Source organism: Delphinus delphis, chromosome 7, assembly GCF_949987515.2.
Source record: "Delphinus delphis chromosome 7, mDelDel1.2, whole genome shotgun sequence".
NCBI classification, from domain to species: domain Eukaryota; kingdom Metazoa; phylum Chordata; class Mammalia; order Artiodactyla; family Delphinidae; genus Delphinus; species Delphinus delphis.
The window spans coordinates 62,862,768-62,886,621 of NC_082689.1; the positions used below are offsets into that span (position 1 = coordinate 62,862,768).

At 43.1% G+C, this 23,854-nt stretch overlaps 1 protein-coding gene across 1 annotated transcript in view; it reads left to right on the forward strand.

The window, feature by feature from the left end:
- LRP2 (LDL receptor related protein 2) overlaps nt 1-22,099 on the forward strand; it is a 196,332-nt gene extending 174,233 nt beyond the window's left edge. Inside the window, exons 65-79 of the mRNA XM_060016628.1 lie at nt 393-524; nt 2,218-2,361; nt 4,094-4,259; nt 5,891-6,019; nt 7,079-7,299; nt 8,076-8,252; nt 11,361-11,480; nt 13,052-13,142; nt 13,842-13,909; nt 14,067-14,184; nt 15,033-15,162; nt 16,203-16,310; nt 17,883-17,990; nt 21,385-21,456; nt 21,634-22,099. Coding sequence (XP_059872611.1) covers nt 393-524; nt 2,218-2,361; nt 4,094-4,259; nt 5,891-6,019; nt 7,079-7,299; nt 8,076-8,252; nt 11,361-11,480; nt 13,052-13,142; nt 13,842-13,909; nt 14,067-14,184; nt 15,033-15,162; nt 16,203-16,310; nt 17,883-17,990; nt 21,385-21,456; nt 21,634-21,795 — 1,946 coding nt within the window. The 3' untranslated portion in view covers nt 21,796-22,099. The remainder of the gene's footprint in view (nt 1-392; nt 525-2,217; nt 2,362-4,093; nt 4,260-5,890; nt 6,020-7,078; nt 7,300-8,075; nt 8,253-11,360; nt 11,481-13,051; nt 13,143-13,841; nt 13,910-14,066; nt 14,185-15,032; nt 15,163-16,202; nt 16,311-17,882; nt 17,991-21,384; nt 21,457-21,633) is intronic.
- The last annotated feature ends 1,755 nt before the right edge of the window (nt 22,100-23,854 follow it).

The following is a 23,854-nucleotide window of genomic DNA, read 5'->3' on the forward strand; positions in this document are numbered from 1 at the left end:
CAATGACTTCCCTTTCTGAAGCCAATTAGCAGGAGGGAAGTGGTACCAAACATCAACAGCACAACAGCTGCTTCCCCAAAGGGAAAATCTTATTCTGTTGTTGTACAGAGTCAGACTGCTTCCGTTTAAATCTGGTCTTTGGGGTTTTGGGTTCAATAATAGTCCCTACCTCAGAGAGTCTTGTTGGAAGATTAAATGAGGAAAAAACATGAAAAGCATGTGAAACGGTGTCTGAAACTTGGTCAGTGTTCCGCACACATTGGCATCATCGCTTATGTTCATCTGCACCCTTCTCATCCTTATTGCTCGTGAATATGGCTTTAAACAGAAGCAGGGTCTCTAAGGAATGGGTGGGAGCAGATGTTGCCCACTTGGTTTTATTTTGCCTACAGACGTCAACGAATGTGAGCAATTTGGAGTTTGTCCCCAGAACTGCCTTAACACCAAAGGAAGTTACGAGTGTTCCTGCGCCGAAGGGTTCAGGTCCGTGACTGACAGCCACGGAGGACGGTGTGCAGCTGACGGTAGGATGATTGACCTCGGGGTTAACTGATGTACTCAGCAATGCTGATGCGTACAGTATACCAGGAAATCAACTTTAGAGTCTTATTTTGTAAATTCACCAGCTACTTCTCTTCCAACACCCATCCACCCTCTTCTCCTCTCTCCTCCCCTGCCAAATTAAAACACTAACTACAACCCCCCAACAAATACATAGGAGTTAAAACAAGAGTCAGGGGTTACCTATTATTCTGGATTTAGCCTCTGGTCCACCTGGATAAAAACTTCAAAAAGTGGACAAGATGTCACTCTCCAGAGGATTCAAACAACAAGTGCTTCCCTGTAGGATGGTGGTCACCAAAAGCTCCCAGTCCACTGAGGTCAAGGTTAGAGGCCCAGTAATCCAACGCGGGTCACAAAAAACATTCCATTGAATGGGTCGCAGTCAGTTGGGGCAAATCAGGGACATTCTGTTGAGAAATGTCTTTTTATTGTTCATGGACTACTGATCACAGACAGAAAGCATCTGGCTTATTTGCAACTTCAATCATTAGCTCTACATTTTAGGTTAATGCCAATATTTGAGAATCAGGCCTGAGTGAAAGCAGTAATAAATACTAGATAGAAATGACAATAAAAGTCAGAAGTATCATAGTCCAGATTTCCAGAGGTCTGATCTAAATCAGCATATCTCAGTTAAGGGGTCTTTATGATCTTGTAGATTTGAATTTAAAGTTTGTAAATGAGTTTAAGGACTTGATAAGAAAATAGCATTTTTATTTTGCAAATGAAGGGTAAAATGGCTTTTCAATTTCTTCATACAAATTGGGCTTTTAAAGCACCCATTTGACTAGCATACTTAAATATTTTACCCTCCAAGCATTTTTGACACTGAAGGAAAACTAGGATAAAGGCATTTGAACAGTTGGTGTGGTAGTTAAGCAGCAAATTAGAAAATGTTTAACTCTTAACTAACGAGATGACTGAAATAAATTAGAATATTTATATAAAACATTATGTCAAGATAAAGGAAATATATAAAATGAACTTTCAAAAGTTACTTAAGTTAGATTCGACTGACATTATGCAAGTCAATTAAATTTTACAAATTCCAGGCAGTGCCTCTTGGAATGAGTCACCATTCACATAGCTGCTTGAAGTAAAGAAAACTTTTTTTAAACCAAGAACAAGCTGTTTTTTGTCATTAGCTAGAAGCTAAATTGGGTCACAGAGCTGATTGCCTGCTAAAAGAATCATTAAAATCTGTCAGTAAAGAATGGGAAATGAGGACTTCCGGGTAAACTTTTAGTATGACTCTACATATTGTATTTCTTCTGTGAGACTGAATGTCTACAATCTGGTCTGTTTTACTGTCAGTGAGAAAAAAAATCAGTGAAAAAGAAGTAGCTATCCAGGGGTCTCAGTCTTTGCTTAGCTTTAAACTGTTGCCCAAAGATAAAGAACTGATAATATCCCTAACAGAAATGTTAGCTTTCTACCTGAAATGGAGACAAGGATGTCGACAGTCACAGATTTTGCAACCCCGTTGATGGTCCGCTCTATTCATTAACAGAGATCAATTTTTAGAAAAATTCGTTTTTGTTTTGTTTTGTTTTTTAAGGGCAGGGAGGATATCTGCTGTTTTATATCCTACTGTTATAAACAAAAGTTCAGGTAGCATTCAAACAGATTAATCAGCCCTTCATGTGTTTACAGGTTACCCTCCTTTGCTGCTACTGCCCGAAAACGTGCGAATTCGAAAATACAATCTCTCATCTGAGAAGTTCTCAGAGTACCTTGAAGACCAGGAACGCATTCAGGCTATGGATTACGACTGGGATCCAGAGGGCACAGGCCTCAGTGAGTATGAACTGTGGCATCGGTCACTGATAGCAGTTGAATACATTGAATTATAAAGTGTTGAACTTTGGGGAATTTATTTCTCATGAGTGAATGTTGTTGCCTCAGTGGAAGAGGATGCTCCCCCCGCCCAGCGTGCTCCAGACAATTTAGCTGTGGCTGTGCGTCCCAGCCAGTGTTTCCCACCTTCTCACGGAACCTTCTCCCATTTCTGGGGACTATCCTTTCAGAATCACCTCATGTCCCTTTGTTTACTATCTCCTTGTCTTTGCCCTTGCCTTCCCCACCGTTGTACGCTTGGAAAATTTCTACTCAAAGACTCAGTTCAAAGTCACCTCCCCTCTGATGTCTTTGATAATCCCTCCTGGCACAGTTCTGGGAGCCTGTAGCATTTTATACACGCTTCTACTAAAGCACATGTTATGTTGAATTACAGCTAATTGTCCGCGTATTTTTCTCCCTACATCTTAACTGTGTGCTCTTTGGAGACAGAGACTTAATCGAATTCATCTCTACATGCCTGGCATCTGACCCAGGATCTAGTACAGTGTGTGTGGTGGGTGTTCAATGAAGGAAAAATGAATGATGCTTACTGTGGAGTCTCTCATGGCTCTGGCGTGTGGGAGACGGTAGTGGGGCAGGAAAACTTGTGTTCTACGCCTGTCTCCCTCATCTACTAGCTTTATGACCTTAAATAATTGTAACAATTCTCTGGATCTCCATTTCTTATCTGTAAAATAAAAGCAGTAATCTTGTTCGGCCTGCCTCCCTCTGAGAGTTGTTTGTAAAACCAAGTGAGATGACAGATATGAAAATGCTTTGCAAACTAGCTATGTAAGATTTATTGCTGTTGTGTTTTCACATTTCATTATACAATACAATGAAATTTTCAAGAATGGTTCAGGGAGCTTCCCTGGCGGTCCAGTGGTTAAAACTTCGCTTTCCAGTGCAGGGGGTATGGGTTTGATCCCTGGTCAGGGAGCTAAGATCCCACATGCCTCGCGGCCAAAAAACCAAAACATAAAACAGAAGCAGTATCATAATAAATTCAGTAAAGACTTTAAAAGTGGTCCACATCAAAAAAAAATCTTAAAAAATAAAAAAAAGAATGGTTCATACCTAGGAAAGTATGTGCCTTGAAAGTCAGTCTTCCTATGCTTTTTTTTTTTAACATCTTTATCGGAGTATAATTGCTTTACAATGTTGTGTTAGTTTCTGCTGTATAGCAAAGTGAATCAGCTATACGTATACATATATCCCCATATCCCCTCCCCCTTGCGTCTCCTTCTTCCTATGCTTTTTAAAATGCCTGCTGTCCAGTATCCTTTAGTCTATACATAAAATAAGACTTCTCATCTATACAGCTCCTTTATTGCTAGTATGGACTCAAACTCTTAACAATTTGGCCCTGGTTTATCTATATGTTCTGTTTTGGAAACTAGAACGTGATCCTAATGGGGGTAAATAGGCTGAAATATATTTTAATGGATTACCTTCAAATAGAGAGGACTAAGTATCAATAAGTTATCAGTTGAAGCATTTGTAGCTAATAGCTCAAGTATGATACATTTTGAGGTTTGATCATACTGGTTAAATTGAATTATTAGTATTATAGGAACACTGAAGAGGTAGATGTGTCAATGAATGAACAGTACTTCACCTGATTAGACCCAGTTCCTCCCTTACCTGGTGCTCCTAACAGGAAACTGACCTGTGTGTCTTGCCTCTGCAGGTGTTGTATATTACACTGTGCTAGGGCATGGCTCTAATTTTGGTGCTATCAAACGTGCCTACATCCCCAACTTTGAATCTGGCAGCAATAATCCTGTGAAGGAAATTAACCTGGATCTGAAATACATAGTGCAGCCAGATGGATTAGCAGTGGACTGGGTTGGAAGGTAAGTTTAGCCTCATTCTATTTTCCTGGCCAGAGCTCCCCTCTGCTCACCATGGCACATGAGTTAAACTGGCCCAGATTATGGGCACACTCAGCCTCAGGGGCAGCTGGGTGATGCCTGGGCTTCCTGTAGCCTCAGCAACTACCTCGGCTTCCCCATTGTGTCATATAAACATCTTCACTTCCTATATTCTATGTGTGCCATGAAAATTTTGGGAAAGCCCCAAGGTCAAGATTTTATATTTTATCTAGGAGAGCATTCTTGCCAACAGAGTTCTGGATTCCAAAATGAACTTTCAGTATGGCAACGCTGTTCATTTTGTGAAGAAATGGGACAGCCTTACATTCTACCAGCAAAGCAGTTGAGATGAAACATGTTTCTTTATGGTATTTTTTTGAGGAGGAACCATCCACATGTTGTGTTTTCAGGAGGCTATGTTGTCTGAACAGATTGGAAATTTGACTTCCCTGTTTAATCTTTGGGTTTGAGTTAATAGAGCTGTTAGCTTTGATCTGCTCTTCTACACCTTCTAGAACTTCAGGGACCAGAGCCAGACATTTTGGACGATACCTAAATAAGAACCTTAAGTAGGTTTGTCGTCAGATACATGCATGAGAGGCAAACTGATGTGGAAGAATTAATAAGCTCCTTCTTCAAGGAAGAGCCTTGGGTTGGAATGACGTTTGTGGGAAAGTAATTACATTACAATCAGAATTCAAGCATTTGTAGAACCTCTTATGTCCTTGAAGTGAACTAATAAAGGAAAATGTTTGCTGCACTCTGGGAGAACAGAGAATCCTTTGTAGTATTAATTAATTTTCACCTTTTCGCTCACTTGTCTGGTGCTCTTGGAAGACTTGAGCATCTCTGCAGAAGTTAAGTAGGTCCCACTGTGCCTGCAGCATAACAGGAGACTCATTTCAGCAACTTCTGTCAGGAAACAAGACCTCAGAGAGTCATGAACTGGAAACTCTAGGCGTTAGCGCTTCCTTCTTCAAACCAACCACTTCCTTCTTCAAACCAACCAACCAAGATCTGTCTTCTTGTTTGAAATTTTACCTCTTCTCAGCCTTAATGAATGAGTAAATGTAAGCAACTGCTGGAACTCTTTCTGCTTGTTAGAGACTGAGACCTGAAGCCTTAGGGATGGAATAAGGGCAGGATGGCTTTGCTGGGTTTGTTATTTTGAATGGCTATTTCCACTCATCCTTGGAGCTGATGCCAGATTCCTAGTGATTCCAATGGGCTCTTGGCTGAGGAGGAAGCCAACTCACAGGCAGTCAGAATGAAAGGCCAACAGTGCCTCACAACTCCTATCTAGAAGCCATTGTCTCATGATAGTGCCGGATGTGAGGTTCATCATCATTACCAATCCTGGCTGATACAGCTGCTTTGGCTGAATATCCCCTTCATCCGACACCCCATCACTTGTAACTTTCTACAGATGTCCCCTTGGCTGAAGAGATTGGGGCGTTCCTGGGAGAGGGAGGCTGTGCTCTCATCATCACTGGTGTCTGAGTAGCTGTCTTGTTGGCCAGAACTTCCAAACTAAATGCTCTCATCTTCACTCCTCTTCCCCAGAAGTCCAGTCTAGACTTTTCAGTTGTTTAACTTTGCCTCTCTAAATTCAGGCATATTTACTGGTCAGATGCCAGGAGTCAGCGGATCGAGGTGGCTGAACTTGATGGAAGGTACAGAAAGTGGCTGATTTCCACTCAGCTGGATCAACCAGCTGCAATAGTTGTGAATCCCAAACTAGGGTAAGTACTTGAAGGAGTCCTTAATGTTCTAGATATTTTCCACTAGATTCTCCAAAAAATTATATCTTCAATTAGCTTTTCCTAATTGTACTGAAATTGTCCTTGGACTTTTTTGAGTGGCACCTATGACTATTTTCAAGAATTATAATATGCCCTAAAGATCACTTAGGACAAAACAGGCTTCAGAAGATGGACACTGTGTCAGGGGAAGGCCTCTGGCCACACTTTTTCCACAGCCCAGTTTGTCTAAAACCCAACATTTCTCAACAGAATTTAAGGATTGAGCAACACCTGATGATTGGTTTAGACTAGACATTGCAAAGTGGTGGCTGATGGGCTAAATATGGCCCATACACTTATTGGACTTGAACTTCACAGAGCTTTAAGATTTTTTTTTTTGTAAACTTAGTAGATAACATTTAAATTAAAAATAAATATTTGTATTTTTGGCTTGAAAAATCAGGAGAACTGGTAAAGTTAGGTAGGTATGCCTTCCTTGACGCGGTATTGCCTGGAACTCTTAGACAGGGCTTTGCTTGATGCGGTGTTTGCCCATCACTCTACATTCATAACTGCCCTGTTCCACCCATTTATCTTGCCTGCCTGATCCTTTCTAGATGTTTAAAGGGTACAGTCCCTGGTCTGCTCAGTTCTTCTACAATTAAGTATTAATTGCATGCAAAGTAATACCTTTTCAAAGAGTTAGAATGTAAGCTCCATGAGGGAAGGAATCTGTTGTGTTCCCTGATACGTTCCAAATACAGGATAGTAGCTTCTCACACAGCAAGCATTCAAGAAATATTTTTTGAAGAATGAACAGCTTTTGTGATTATATATTTTAAAAGGTCTGGATACATATCTTTGGACAGGGCTGGCCAGTTTCTATTGGGAAAATGCAGTTCTCAGGAAGGATAGATCACAGATGCACAGGCTCCCCCCTTTTTCTCCCTGTCCTGTGTAAAGTATAAAAATAGCATCATTTAGGACCCAAGGCTCTTTGAAAACCAGTTGATTTCTCCACTAGATGAAATGCTGCCATGAGGAAACCTTCTGTTACAGGTTTATGTACTGGACTGACTGGGGCAAAGAACCTAAAATCGAGTCTGCTTGGATGGATGGGCAGCGTCGGAAAGTCCTGGTTCAGGAGGACCTCGGTTGGCCAACCGGCCTTTGTATAGATTATGTGAATGGTGACCGGATCTACTGGAGTGACCTCAAGGAGGACAATATTGAAACCATCAAATACGATGGGACCGATAGGAGAATTGTTGCAATTGCAGGTTAGAAATTTCACTTAGAATTTCATATATTAAATAATTAATGTATTTCCAGTCTCTTTGCCCATTTTCGTAAGAAGGAACCCTAATCTTAGGAGATGCTTTTTATAGTTTCTTAGATACCACTCTGCCCAGCTCCCAGCTGCTGATTTAAATGCAAATGAATCTATTAGCAATTATTAAGTCCTTTTTGTATAATTAAAAACACTTGCTGTCAGCAGCAGATGTTGAAATAACCGTTTCTTGTTGGGTTGCTCTGATAGAGATGGCCATCATGTGTTCCAATGGTAATCCGTGTCTAACCACTTCTAGGTACATTAGTTTTTAATGTGCTAGATTGATTTTTATGCACAACTGGAAACATCTAGGAGAGAAGCATTTTGTTTTCTTATCTAGACTCTACAGAACTACTACAATCCAGCACGTAACAGGTTTTTCTGATAAGTGGTGTCTTATGTTCATAGAAAAAAAAAGATCTCTGCCCTACAGATTGTTTTCTAAAAATAAAATCAAACCAGCAACTTGAAAGTGAGCGAGTCCCCTATAATTGGTATCATTCGGTAGGCATTGATCTATTTTAATTTCTGTCATCTTGATCTCCTGGTGCAGCACACTTTCATGGTCGTGTGTACAGAGAGTCTGCCTGAATGTTGCTGGAATTTTAAGGTGTTGCCTAAGAGATTGATCCAAGCGGTTTGACTTCTGACATAAAAGTGGGGCTCAGGTATCTTCTTTTCAGTAACCTTGTTTTGTTTTGCTTTTCCCCTGTGGGTGAACAGCAATGACCCCTTATAGTCTGGACATCTTCGAGAGCCAGTTATACTGGACATCTAAGGATAAGGGAGAAGTATGGATCCAAGATAAATTTGGGCGAGACGAGAAAGAGAAATTGCTGATAGTGAACCCTTGGCTCACGCAAGTTCGAATATTCCATCAATGGAGATATAATCAGTCAGGTAGTCACCAACTTTATTTCAAATTAATGGCTATATTTCTTTTGGAAAATGGTGGTGGATAATAATAGGCTGATCTCCCTGTGCCTGAAACGTGTGTGTGTGTGTGTGTGTGTGTGTGTGTGTGTCTGTGTGTATTTTAACCGTTTTGACCAAAGAAGATAAAATTGGAGGTCGAATGAAATGATGCACACCACCAGCAGATATGGAGTAAAAATACTTCAGTCCTTGTTGCTGCTTGGAGTTGTGGGGTTGTACTCTTAGGCCACAGAATCCAGTAGGTGTCAGATCCCCTGCTAAATGTGAGTTGGGTTGCCAAGTCACGTAATAGGCTTCGTGGACATCAGAAGTCTTACCCACTCTAGCAATTGCAAGGCCGGGCTAGTCAAGTCATCCTGAGCTATGCGAGCCTTAGTTTAAAGCTTAAAGGATGCATTTCTACATCCTCCCTTCTTTCTCATTTTCTGAGTTCTTGGTCCTGCTTCCTCAGGTTACCTGTGTTCTCATTCATCCTTCATCATTGTGTGGAATAATGTGAAAGGGAAAGGACGTTATCTTTTTCCCGTGGGCACATTTTTATTCACTGATGTCTTTAATGATTTTTATTTCAGACATAGGTAATTATATATCAAAATATTCTATCAAATCTTTTTTTGGGAAATATCTTCCTTTTTTTAAAATTAATTTTTATTGGAGTATGCTTGCTTTACCATGTTGTGTTAGCCTCCACTGCACAACAAAATGAATCAGCCATCCTCATACAGATATCCCCTCCCTTTTGGACTTCCTTCCCATTTAGGTTACCACAGTGTATTAGGTAGAGTTCCCTGTGCTATACAGTATGTTCCCATCAGTTGTCTATTTTAGAGAGTATCAATAATGTATAGTGGGGAAAGGATATTTTTGAAGTGAGGAAAGGAAATAGACTTTTATTAAGTTCTGTATGTCAGATTCTCTCTTCAGGATTAACCCAGACATCTGCTTCTTCAATTAATCTTCTCCCAAACTTATAAAGAGGTTTAATTTTCATCTCACAAGTAAGGAAACTGACAATAGGAAAGATTTAGTAACTGGTGCGCCCAAGTTACACAACCAGCGGATAAGCTTTAAACCCAGAAATGTTTTTTAAACTCAATGCCATTCACCCAAAAGCTCAGCACCTTTCTGTTCTGGTCCAGCTATCAGTGTACCCAATTCCAGATTGCATTCTGTGGCTGTGTGGCCTTTGACAAGTCACCTCCCTTCCGATCCCTGCATGTGAAACAGATGTGGAGCCTGAGGTCCCCCTGAGTTCTCTGATACTCTGAGAGCCTGAATCAGTCTTGACAAACTGAAGTGCAGAACGGAGGCTCCCAGGAGATTACACTGGCGGCAAATGCCTTTTCTAGGGATTAGCCCCCTTGTGTTGCTGGTAGTGATCACCCTTCTTCAGACCTTCTCCAAAACATTCCAGACCCCACTGATATAATAGCTCTTGTGTCCTAAATGCTCCTGCAGCTCTTATGTTTGGCAGTTTCAAGGGCAGGAGGGGAGAGCCCAGTATACCTGCGGAGCCCCCTCTGGCCCCTGTAGAGAGGACAGCCCAGGGGTCAGGCAGAGGAAAATCTGGAGACTTTCCCTGAAAAGCATCTCAGCCAGCTGATACTCTGAGCCTCCTTTGCAAAGTGTTGATTGATGAGTAGGCCAGAGGCTCGGCCCAGCTGTGCCAGATTAGCATTTACTCTGGACCAATAGCTCTCCAATTTAGCACGTGTCAGAAACGTCTAGAGGGCTTGTTGAACACGCCTTGCTGGGTCCCACCTGAGGGGTTTCTGACTTAATAGGCCTGAGGTGGCCTAAGAATTTGCATTTCTGACAAGTTCCCAGGTGATGCTGATGTTGCTGGGTCAGGAACAACATTGTGAGAATCCCTGCTCTACTCAAAGGGTGGGCCAGGGACCAGGAGCATTGGTACAATACGGGGGCTAGTTGGAAGTGCAGACCCTCAGGCCTACCCCAGCCCTCTTGAATCCGATTCCCCAGGTTATTTGTACGACATTAAAATTTGAAAGCGTGCTCTAGAGAGCTGAAGAAATGGTCATGGGACAGGTTTTTTTTGTTGTTGTTGTTTTTTTCTTTGCGGCACGCGGGCCTCTCACTGCTGTGGCCCCTCCCGCTGCGGAGCACAGGCTCCGGACGCGCAGGCTCAGCGGCCATGGCTCACGGGCCCAGCCGCTCCGCGGCATGTGGGATCTTCGCGGACCGGGGCACGAACCCGTGTCCCCCGCATCGGCAGGCGGACCCCCCAACCACTGCGCCACCAGGGAAGCCCATGGGACAGGTTTTCAGTGAGGCTTTTTACAGCCATGCCTCGTCCATGGTCACGTTTTTGCATGACAGAGAATCAGGATTATAGAATGTTAGTCTGAGAAAGAATTTAGAGACGACCTAATCCTTGGATAAATCATAATATATGCTAAGCTAGTTTCAGAATTACCTGAGGCGCTTTTAATGGTAATACTTGAGTTCCATCCCAGAGCGATTTAAATCTGGATTTCTGTGACAGGGCATCAATCATTGTGAATAGCTCCCAGGTGATTCTGATAATCATAGCTCTAAATTCCCTAATCTTGCAAATAATGAAACTGCAGCCCAGAAGGAAGTTCTCCGTGGAGAGCAGGGGTGGAAATCACATCCAATGTATGCTTTGGCTGGACCACACTTTATGATCTATCCAAATTTGGGTGATGACAAATCTTGATGTAATAATGGGGTCTTACTGACCTTTTAGAAATATCTCAAATTGCTTAGTGCTGATTGGTTTTTAACCAGACAGACACCTATCTTCCAAACCTGCCAGAGCAGTAGGGGAGATAAATGATGCCAGAAGAAAATGGGAGGGGTACAGCAGTGGGATGGAGAGCACGGGGAGGGACTGTGGCACTTTGGTGGGGTGGCAGGGGAAGGTAGCGTAAAGGAGCGTGAGTTGCCAGGTGGCACGCGGCTTAAAGGTGTTGGTATGCTGCCTGGGCTCTGAGGTCACCTGGCCACAACTCAGTGGATGGGCATGTCCTTGGTTGGGGTATTCGTTCCCTCCTTGGAAACTAACCACTGTTCTCTTCTGCTTCCCAGTGCCCAACCGCTGTAAAAAGGTCTGCAGCCACCTTTGCCTTCTGAGACCTGAGGGATACACCTGTGCCTGTCCCCAAGGCTCCAGATTTATAGAAGGAAGCGTCACCGAGTGTGATGCAGGTAGGGACACTGCCTGGGGGCCTGGGAGAGCTCCTTTGCCTTCGTTAGTAGGTTCCCTTACCCTGCTTCACCTTTTTCAGGAGCATGAAGAATCCCTGTTTACTGGTCTCTTGCAGAATAGAGTGGGGATGGCTAGAAAGAGGGATGGGAGATGTGGAAAATATGAACAGAGCTGAGTGGGACTTCAGGGGCCAAACAGATCTGGTGTTCCAATGATTTCTGAGAATTATTTGCCAAGATCTGCAGAGATTTAGATCCAGTGCCCCTAAATCGACTGTTGTGTTGTCTATAAAGACATTTTGAAGAGTGAGTTTCCTATAAGGCCTCTTCCTCCTTTCTCCACCCCATACTGGATCCCAATCGCCCCTGAATCTATTCAGTCTTAATGGGAGCTCCTCAAGGTGGAGAACCAGGCTCCTGAGGTGGGACGGGGGCGCTTATCCAGTACAGAGGGGAGGCCTAGAGGAGGTTCACTGGTTTTCCCACATGCTCATTTCAAAGTTTGGACAACTGAAAAAGGGCCACGTTTTAAAATGTACCTTATGCTCTTGGGAGATGGAAGCTGGAAGGAAGGAAGGAAGTAAACAGTGGTTTAATTCTCATCCCAAATGCTATAGATGATCTATTCTTGGCAAGACCTTTCTTCAGTGCCTCTTTTAAATTAAGGAGTTAATAAGCCATAGGGAGTAACTAGTTAGTGTCCCTAACTAGTATCCAATGCTTGATAAGGGTGTTAGAAAATCATCCTGCAATTCACTAGTGGCCCATTTTATGGCTCACATCCTTGGGCCCTTCCCCCTGCTTTAGCTGATGGGGAAATGAAGAGGCGTAACCATGTTCTGCCACCAGGAGGCGCAAGCGGTTAAACAAGGCACCTCCTGTTGACTTCCCAACCAGGCTGAAAAGTTGGCAGGTTTAGAGCACGAACTCAGCAAGTAAAAACTGCCCCCTCCCCTTCCCCTTCCCCTATCCCCGCTCTTATCCCAATGCTACTGGGGCAATATTGGCAAGATTACAATCTTTAGCAAGGGCAATTTTGAAGGTGTTAAAAAATGAGGAGATCTCCAACCAGCTGTCCATTAAGCGTCTGTTTATCTGTCTACGTGTCCGTTTATTGATGAATGGATTGCTGATGCTTCGGAGCCTTTAGTGGAAGTTTCGGGGTGTGCCTAAGTTGAATTCTTGATTTTAACTAGGTTCAAAGAGAAGAATTCTGAAAACTTCAAAAGAAAACGTCAATGTCCTGAGAGATTTCCTTTACCACAATGTTCTTTTTAACTATTAGTATATATTCTGGAGTCTAGTATCTCACCACTGTTTTGCGGGGGGGGGGGGGGCGGGGATGCTATAAACTGCCTTTTTTTCCCTACCAAATGTATGTTACTCCCCAAGACCTTATTGATAAAGAAATTCATCTGACTTAAGGGGAAGGTGACATTTAAAAGGGAGACTAATTAGCTGCCCCACCACATGGGCTCCCCACTCCAGCCCTGGGCTGAAGCAGGTTTGCATGGTAGGGGTCTCTGCTGAGCGCCACTGACTAACACCTGCGTGGCTTTCCCTTTCTGCAGCGATCGAAAGTCCTATCATCATGCCCCCTCCATGCAGGTGTATGAACGGAGGAAACTGCTATTTTGACGAGAATGACCTCCCCAAATGCAAGTAAGTCTGAATGCTGTAGGTCTTGCATCTTCTGGGGGCAATTTGAGACCTCAAAGTAGCCAATAAAACAAGTACAAGAACCTTGCCAGTTCGCTAATTTTCACATCATAACCAGCTTGCCCTCCAATGGGGGAGTCCACAGAGAGCTAAGGCAGTGCTTCTCAAACTATAATGTGCGTGAGAATCACCTGGGGCTCTGGAAAAAAATGCCCATCTCATTTACAGGGATTCTGCATTTCTGACAAGCTCCCGGGGAGATGCCACAGAACTGTGGGCCACGCTTTGGGGAGCAAGGAGTTAGAGAAGTGACAACCTCATTTTCCTACCCACCTCAGATTACTAATTATAATTGGATTGTGGGAGAGCAGCTGTCAGCAGAGCTGTTACAGTGCTAGGCGCTCACGAGGGGCAGAGACTGGGCTGAAGATTTGGAGAGCAGAGAATTATCAAGAGAGCTCTTAACATGGAGCAAGATGATATTTAATGAAAGCACGTCAAAGGAAAGAACACAATGAAGGTTTCCAGTTCCACTCTCCAAGGAGGAATTCCATAGATTAGAGAAGACACCAACAGGTTTATTTGTTGAGGCTGATTCTGTAGATGCCACAGGTATTCCCTCAAAAGTGAATTTCCACAGTCAGATTACAATCAGAGCCCAAGAAATCAACAGCTTGTGAATGATTCTTCTTTTCCTTTCAGATGTCCTAGTGCCTACGTGGGAGAATATTGTGAAATAGGGCTTTCAAAAGGCATTCCTCCCGGAACAAGTAAGTTTTAAGGATACGAGGGACATGGGAATGCATCATGGTAACTAAACTGAGTGTTGTCTATATTCTGTTTAACTCCAGTCCCTATTGCTAAGACTGCTGGCTCTTTTCCTTCTCCTCATGTTCATATGTTTGCTTCTTCTTCCCTCTTTGACAGCAGCGGCCGTGCTGTTGACAATCATCCTGATCATCATAATTGGAGCTTTAGCGACTTTAGGATTTTTCCACTATAGGAAAACTGGCTCCCTTTTGCCTTCTCTGCCCAAGCTGTCAAGGTCAGTTTCATTAGGTGGAACATTGATTTTAGACGTCTGTGTGATCTGCAACCACGTAAATAACTTAGTTTTTCTTTTAAGTTAAAAAAGCATCCTAGGCTGTTCACCTATTCTGCGGAAACAAAAAATACTGAACTTAAAGCAGTCCCTTCAGATCACAATGTCTTAACTGATTGCTTCTCTGAAGCCTGAGTACAAACCACATTTTAGAGTCTAAAGTGTTGTACGTTGAGGTTACACTGGAGAACGGCGTCGGCTGTTTGAGGGACCAGACTTTCTTTTTTTTTTTTTTTTTTTTTTAATAAATGTATTTATTTATTTATTTTTGGCTGCGTTGGGTCTTCGTTGCTGCGTGCGGGCTTTCTCTAGTTGTGGCGAGCAGGGGCCGCTCCTCGCTGCAGTGTGCAGGCTTCTCATCACGGTGGCTTCCCCTGTTGTGGAGCACGGGCTCTAGGCATGCGGGCTTCAGTAGCTGTGGCACGTGGGCTCAGTAGTTGTGGCTCGCGGGCCCAGTTGCTCCACAGCATGTGGGATCCTCCCAGACCAGGGCTTGAACCCATGTCCCCTGCATTGGCAGGCGGACTCCCAACCACTGCGCCACCAGGGAAGCCCACCAGGCTTTCTTTCTGCAAGTGCCCAGCTGGTCCTCTCCTCATTCTCAAGCATTCGGGAATGTGCTCGAACATTTCCAGGTCACTAAGGGAATTTATTCCCATACGTGATGTGTAAATGGGAAGTGGGAATCGAGCCTTTCATTTAAGGAAGAGCTAGGAAAAGGTACAAAGAAAGAATCCTAGTGCAAACGATTGTTTTTTAAAAATAATAAGACACTGATTACTTCTTTTCAGCTTAAGCAGTCTTAGCAAATCCTCTGAAAATGGAAATGGGGTGACCTTCAGATCAGGGGATGACGTTAACATGGATATTGGAGTATCTGGTTTGGGGCCCGAGTCTGCTATTGACAGATCAATGGCGATGGTGAGTTTGGTTTCAAAGTGACTATTTGAAGGTTATCATTTTTACTGTTTTATCAAAGAAACACTTTTTATAAAGAATAAAATTCACCTAGAAAAAAATGAAATACTGTATGCCCCCTCACTATACCAAGTTAGGAAACATTAGGTTTGTTGTAGAAATGTGTCTAAAAACATTAGTAATGAAATTGAAATTAACCCCTGATCTAAGCCACACGGTTGAACTGGAATCATGAACAGTTTTAAGTTTAATTGGAGTCTTAAACAATCTATGTTTTTTGGGAAACAGGGGAGAGGGACCATGATATTCTGTTTTTATTCGATGACTTTTTGTATGTTTAAAGGAAGAGGCAGGGAAATAACATGTTTCCTAGTCTCACATATTTTCCCACCAGTGTGTAGTGTTGGGATAAACAGTGGTTTTAGAGTCAGTGGTTGGTTCAAATCACAACTCTGCCACCTGCTAGGTATGTAATAGTAGGGATGGAGCTTGATCACTCTGTCCCCATCTGTAAAATAATCCCCCCTGTGAGGACCAAATACTTTATGAATGGACTAGTATCCACTCTGAAGTCTACCGTCAGTGTTGGGAAATCATTCCCAGTATTCCGCCTCCCCACCAATCTTTCCTTTTTGTTCCTGCCTAAAGGTACAATATTATCCCTCCTGTCTTCTTTCCCCCTCTCCCTCTTCTCTTTGCTCCTCTTCCAGACCCCCACCCTTTTCTCTATGTCCAAAGCCAATCACCAAGTGAGTTATTTGCCTTAAGGAGCCATAGAGAACTCGGATAAGGGAAGAGGGTTTCTGTTCTCCTGACCTGAGGAGTTAGTGCATTTACATTACTTTACATAACAGTTTGCCTCGTGGAGGCCTTGTGTCTCCGTTGGCTTTTGTTGGAGGTGGGGGGGCAAGTTCTTTCTGGGTCAGTTGGACGTAGCACCTAGCGTCCCTCCAGGTGTGAAGAGCACATCCTCCTCTGTGTATGAATCAGATCAGCACGGTATGATCTTTTTTTTTTTTTTCTTTTTTCTTTCCCTCCATCAGAGTGAACATTTTGCCATGGACCTGGGGAAGCCGCCCATAATATTTGAAAACCCGACATACACCTCCAGGGACACTGCTGTCAAAGTGGCTCAGCCAACAACAACCCCGGTGAGAAATCACAGTCCGTGCTGTCAGGTTTGGCTGTTGCTGGATCTTGTTCTTTGGAATAATGTGCCTTTAGGGTCCTCCCAACCTTCCCTCCATGGAAGGAAGCACACTGGTCGCTTCCTCAGCCTCACTCCCTGCAGTAACAGGACTGACCCCAGGACAGAAGGCCTGAAGACAGTCAGAATCCTGGGTTTGGGCAGCCATTCTTTGGCACCCAGACCAAGAGCCTTTTCATCCTGAGTGGTCAGAGCGGGAGGTCTGAGTGCATGTTCAGAGGCTCGGCAAACACCGTGCCCGACACACACACACGGGCTCTCTGTAAATATCTGTGAACTGAATGAGTGGATGGTCGTCAGGTCATTATACAGAGGTTTGGGGGACTGGGCACACTCTCTGGGTTCTCACTGGTATCACAAGGGTGTGATTTGAGGTGACCTCCCTGCTTGCCCTTGTCATACTTTTCTGGAAAGTACAAAGGTCTTCGAAGTTGATAGGCAGATACGTAAATTTCCTTTGATGAGGCCCTATTACTCACTCGTCTTTTAGAGGAACAGGGAGATGAGATAGACGTATGGATGAAGGAACAGAACTCTTCATGAGGGCTGGATCAATAGCCCCAGCGTCACTGCCGGTGCCTGTCAACTGTTAGGTAGCCTGTCTTTCCTTTGTCAAAACAGCTAGGGCCTCGGCAAAATACAGTTTCACCGTTAACACCTGAACTTCTTTTGAACTCACAAGGTATAGTACATTTTAATGTTAAGACAGAAATGTGTATTTTATGAATAACTTTCTTGAGATCAGCAATATTTGAATCTTGAAAGCATTTTGCCTGATCCTTTAATATCCAGATAGCAAAGCTTTAATCACATGATAAAATAGATTTTTGGCATTGTCCCTTGAAATAAAACGAAGCCATGTTTACCAATACATTTCCAAGTTAGAGAAGAAATAAAGTGGTGAATGTAGAAATATAGGAAAAGGGGTGAATTTCTACCCTGTAACTTATTAATTATATATCCATGGTAATTTGTGCTTTAAGAGGGAACCTCGGAATCACATGAATGTTACAGAAAATATCTAGAGGGGTATTAATGTCATTATGCCTCTTGTTTTAAAAATTCAACCTCTTTTAAGCAGTCCTCTGAAATTAATAATTTTATTCTAAATATCCAAACGTAATGCGTTTGGAAATAATTCGTACTTTTCTATTAAGATTTGGCTGCCAATATACAACCAGAGTATCCTTTATCCAAAACTATGGTCAACAGTGGGAGTAAGGGGCCCTAGAGAACACCGTAGAAGTTGCTATTACTACATGAGAGTGTGACCATTGATGGGTGTATTTGCCTCCCAAGATTAAGGCATCAGATAGACAACTTAGTAGTTGGTGCTCCTGATTTTGGGGAGACGAGAGTGGTGTTTATTCCTGGACCACAGGGTTGGTCTCACATAATATGGTGCCTGTTCATGTTTGTGGGAGAGCAAGGTGATAAACAGAACCAAAGAGCTGATAAGAAACTTTATAGCAAAAATTCTTTCAAAACTGAATAATGGCCTTCAACATGCACACAGGTAACCGAATCTGGAAACGTGTATAACGAAAACTATGGAAGTGCCATAAACCCTGCTGAATTAGCTCCAGACACAAAGCCAACTTCCCCAAGTGCTGATGAAACTCAGGTAACAGTGACTGACTACTGAAATGATATGGGATTTGGGAAGGACTTTGGAATTGCTGGGTTTATTAATCCTAGGCAAACTAGAGAGACCCTGATAGGCTCATAAAGCCCAAGATGTATCGGCAGTTAGTAAAGATAATTTTATCATAAACTGAAAGACTTTCCACTGAGTAAAGCTACATTCTAGCACTGCGTTGGTAATGATGTTCCTTGTGACATGGGAGGTAAAGCAGAAAAGGAGGGCAGCCGACTTCTGGACGCAGCCTCTTCAAATCAGAGGCGTTTAATTTGAGATAACAACTTAGTATGAATAAAGACCTCACTGTGTCAGTGATGCACATAGAGGACCTTTTCCTTTCCCGTGCAATACAATTTTTCTACAGTGTATATCTTTGTTCCCTTAATAATGTATGTTGTTTTTAGCTCTACTCTTGTTACCAATGTTGACCACTAGATGGCACTGATTTACACTCTCTTCATCTATCCGTCTGTCCATCTTCCATCTAACCATCCAGCGAACATTACTGCCCTCAATGTGCCGGGCACAGTGTTTAATACAGAAGATTAAAAGAAAAGAAGTCCACTAGATGGAGCTTCTCTATCTTGTTTGCAGGGCCTTTGAAATTTGTAAACTATCTTGTCTACAGAGAGAAATTCAGTAAATAAACTTGATACAAAACATAATAGATAATATATCATTAGTTCTAACAGACACATAGGAAGCTATCTCAGATATAGCTGTTTGATTCTGGGCAACTATTTTACCTCTGAGCACTAGAGTCTTAATGTTTCTCATTGGGGGCACTATTGGCTTATTGGGAGGGGCAGTTCTTTTTGGTACAAAACTATCCTATACATTGCAGGACATTTTAATATTCCTGGCCCCTGTCCACTAAGTGCCAGTAGTGTTTTACCCAATGCATTGTGATCCCAGAAATCACTCCCTCCCCAGCCCCTGGCCCCCCCGCACATGCTCTCCCAGTTGAGAACAATAGGATCTGGAATGTCTCAGTTTTAAGGTTCTATGACTTCTGTGAAGTAATATAAAGAAACAAAAGCCCAAAGGTAGTTAGAAATCTTACCACTTTTTACAATCCCTATTCTCAAATTGCATAGTCTATAAGCAAAATTGGTATCTGCAAAGTCATGTTGGATTTTCAGCACCTCACAAATTGGATCCTGTTCTGCTTGTTAGCGTCAAAATAGAAGTTGAACTAAATTGATGCTAATGAGGAGAGCTTATAACAAAGGTCACTTTGTCCACCTTTTCATATTCCATTTACTAATTCCTTCTCTCTCTCACACACACACACACACACACATGAATGTTGTCTTAGAAAGGAATTTCCAGTTTCATATTTTGCATATTTCATATTTTCAAGGGACTGAATTTTTTTTTTCCTTAAGCTACATTGAAAAGTTTATTTCGAACACTAATTTTCCACAGACACCAGAATACTTGAATGTCACATATTTGGTTCTCCAAGTCTGACTCAACTCCACAGCAGTGCCAGATCTATTTTATATTCTCAACATTTTTTCTCAGTCCATTTCGAGTCTAGTGATCTTCCCTAGGCAGAGTTCTCTCCCAGCTGAGCAGGAAGGGGAGTGTGATGGAGATGCTGCAACCTCTGACCTGCACATCAGTCATCAAAAACACTGAGAGACGGGCTTCCCTGGTGGCGCAGTGGTTGAGAGTCCGCCTGCCGATGCAGGGGACACGGGTTCGTGCCCCGGTCCAGGAGGATCCCACATGCTGCGGAGCGGCTAGGCCCCTGAGCCATGGCTGCTGAGCCTGCGCGTCTGGAGCCTGTGCTCCGCAGCGGGAGAGGCCACAGCAGTGAGAGGCCCGCGTACCGCAAAAAAAACAACAACAATAAAACCCCCAAAACAAAAAAACAAACAAACAAAAACACTGAGAGAGTCTTTCAAGTGAGAGCGAATGTTTACCAATTATAGTCCTTTTCTTTCTCATCTCCATCTTTGCAGTACATTGGCTCTTCTTCCTTTTTTTTAATCAGTTGAGGCTGAGACCCTCTAAGGTCTGTCCTCCATGGTACATCCAGGGATTTTTCTATGACCTTTGCCTTTGGGAACTGAGAGAACAGCCAGGGAGGCTTAAAGCAGTAGAAGCCTTTGGTTAGGATGACCCTAGGTTGACCTTAATATGCCAGAGAGGCTCACAGGTTTCTCTTTCATCAATAAATCTGCTCAAAGGACTCAAAGAACGTGAAGTCCTGTGGCTTAGTCCTGTCACTTTCAAAAGTCGTGTCGACATGCATTGGATTTCCCAAGGAGATGACAATGAAAATCACCCGCACTTCTCTTGTTAGTAGTTACTCAGCTCCATGTGGCCATTCCATACCGAAGCAATGAGTTTTGGCCTTCCCTATTGAAGTGTAGGTTTCCAGAGGCCGGGCTCTGACCTGAGTGTCTCCATCTTGCCCTTGTGCCAAGCAGGTGCTCACTTAAATGTGGGTGCATGGCTTCTTCTACTTCTCCTGTATTCACATGCTCCCCACTCCTTCACATGTTGGCTGCCTACTTTCACAGAGCAAGAGACAATCCATAAAACACGTGGGCTACCTTAGCTCTGTGGGAGGAGGCTGTTTCCTCATCTCCTGTTCTCTTGTCTCCTTACATCTGGCAGCAGGGCCGTGGCCAGCACTGCTGCCACAGGCAGCTTTTCAGCCAGACAGGGGCCACTTATCATAGACTGGGGTGATTTCTCTTTGGGTTCTTCAGTGTTGAGACCTCCATTTCCTGGAGGCCCTGCCTACTCCTCTATCTACCATTTAGTTAAGTAAGTTTGCTGTGACTGCCTTTCCTCCTCTGCAAAAGAGCATCTACCTCACAGAGTCCTTGGGAAGATTACATCAGAAACTTGTAAAGCTCTTGGAATAGTCCGCGACACATAGTAAGCACTCAATAAATGTTAGTTGTTTTTGTTGCCATTATTATTATTGATTACAGGAGGAAATGATGGAGCGAGACAGAACATGTTTGAGTTGACCGAGGATCAAGACATCGTTTTAGGAAATGAGAGTTACAATCTGGCTTGTTCCTCAAATTTTCGGGCAGCCCCTGAAGAAATCTCTTGCCTGGCTCTGTCAAAGCTTCTAGATACTCTGGGCACAGATTCTGTAAACTGTACACTTCAGATCAAGAATTTTTTTTGAAATTATTAGATAAAAAGAGCCCAAAGAGTTTCAGTTACTGTTCAGGGCCCAGCCGAGGAAGAACTGAACAACTTACTGCATGGGCCAGGTCACATGGTCCCAGGTCCCAAATTGCTTTCTCCCTCTGTAAGAAGAAATTTTAAAACCTAAGCAGAAGGAAGAAACCCACCAAAAAATTCCATTACTGAAGGTTTTCTCTTTCCTCTTTTCACTTAGGCAACAAAGTGGAATATCTTCAAACGAAAACCGAAACAAAATGCCAACTTTGAAAATCCATTCTATTCCGAGGTAATTTTTAACAATTTTTCTCAGCCCAGGCATTCTTTCTTAGTATTAACTTGCTAAATCAGGCATACACTCAGATGATTCTGAGCAAATTGGCCAAGATTTGTCTTCTTCACACAAAACCATTTCCCATCACGTCGGGGGAATAAATGGCTGATTCCTGTTTCTTTGTGGCCTTAGATGGAGAGTGAACCAAAGGTTGGTGCTGCTGTGACCCCACCTCCATCACCTTCTCCCCCTGATAAGATTTCTTGGAAGAAAGGCCCAAGTCCAACCTACAGTGCAACAGAAGACACATTTAAAGACACCGCAAATCTCGTTAGAGAAGACTCTGAGGCATAGCTGTGCCAGCTATTTAGGGAATAATTAGAAACACACTTTTGCACATATATTTTTTACAAACAGATGAAAAAAATTAACATTCAGTACTTTATTAAAAAGATATTTTTTCCCCTGTACTCCTGTAGTTGGAAATATTTGTGGAAACAATACCTTGTGTGTCTTTTTTACTCATCTCATATTTTTACAAATAATTATCACAATGTACTATATGTATATCTTTGCACTGAAGCTATCTGAAGGTAATGCTATAAATATATTGTATATTTGTAAATTTTGGAAAGATTATCACATCATTAAATTTGCTAATGAAAGTATCTGCTGAATTGGAATTGGGTTCTTCAGTTTTGAGACCTCCGTTTCCTGGAGGCCCTGGAAATTGGTTGAATTGCTGAATTGGTTGGTGATCATTACATTAAATGATCCATTGGGACTTCCCTGGTGGCACAGTGGTTGAGAATCCGCCTGCCAATGCAGGGGACACGGGTTCGAGCCCTGGTCCGGGAAGATCCCACATGCCGCGGAGCAACTAAGCCCGTGCGCCACAACTACTGAACCCACGCGCCTACAGCCCGTGCTCCGCAACGGGAGAGGCCACCGCAATGAGAAACCCGTGCACTGCAATGAAGAGTAGCCCCTGCTCGCCGCAACTAGAGAAAGCCCACGCACAGTAACGAAGACCCAACGCAGCCAAAAATAAAATAAATTAATTAAAAAAAAGAAAATGATCCATTGAAGAAAGGAATTGACTTGGGGCCTTTAGACATGTCAAAAGAGGAGGCACCATTCATAGTCCCTATAGAATTATCAAGGAAGGGAATCCAGGCCACTCCTGGGTCCGTTTTCACACATCAGCACTTAATGTTCAGTATTATATGTAACCTGATGAATAGCGTAATGATAGAGATGCAGATAACGCAGTAGGTAGAAAAGCAATTCAGTCCCACCCTTGTGCATGTTTGCGTTGTCTAACCAGAACACTGTCTCCTGTGCGTTATCTCGCTCGCCGCCAAGCCAACACTTTTATTTTAATGTCTGAGAAAGTCCCATGTCATTAAGTGTAAGTGTCCTGCAAAGAGTTTGTATCTAATCGCATGAAATTTCATTTGATGGACCATAGGGTGATTGACACCCTTGCCTGGCATCTCAGGTGGTCACCTACCCTAGAAACTGGAGCTCAGGAGCTGAATTAACTGAAAGTAAATCTGTGTCTTCATAAAGGAAGGTGCAAAACAAATACCGGTTAAGCAAAGCCTCAGCTGGGTTTGTGTTTCTGTGTGTGAAAATTTCCTTATACTATTTATTTCCTCAGTTGAACATGAATAGAAAGGGAAACCGTTCTTATTGAGCCTTTTTTAGGTCCTTGGCAAAATCGTTCATTTTGAGGAGCGTAGCCCTCCTCTTGAATAGCGGCTGTAGTCTCCACAGCGGGAACCGTGGCAGGAACACACAGTTTCCACACTAAGTAGGTAGGATTCCTGGCTTTCTGTGCTAATATGGCACATCTTTAAAACAATGAATGAATGAGTGTATGAATGGATGGATGGATGGATGGGTGAAACATGTACTACTGATGATTTTATTCCCGAGTTCTCAAAATATTTTTTGTTCATATTTTGAGTGCTTATTGTAAATTACTTTGACGTGTACTTTGATTAGAAAGCAAATGGAAATGATGCTGCTGAAAAATTTCTAATAAATGTGTATTTTATCAGACTTGTTCTGTGTGTTTCATAAGCCCGGGTCATGAATCAGTTGTATTTTTTTTTTTTTTTTTTTTTTTTTTTTTTTTTGGTACGCGGGCCTCTCACTGTTGTGGCCTCTCCCGTTGCGGAGCACAGGCTCCAGACACGCAGGCTCAGCGGCCATGGCTCACGGGCCCAGACGCGGATCTTCCCGGACCGGGGCACGAACCCGTGTCCCCTGCATCGGCAGGCGGACTCTCAACCACTGCGCCACCAGGGAAGCCCGAATCAGTTGTATTTTGCTGTGCAGAGAGCTTTGGGCTTTGAGTGCTAGGCAGCTGGGGAACCAGGAATGCCCAGGGTTTGGGGGGGTGGGG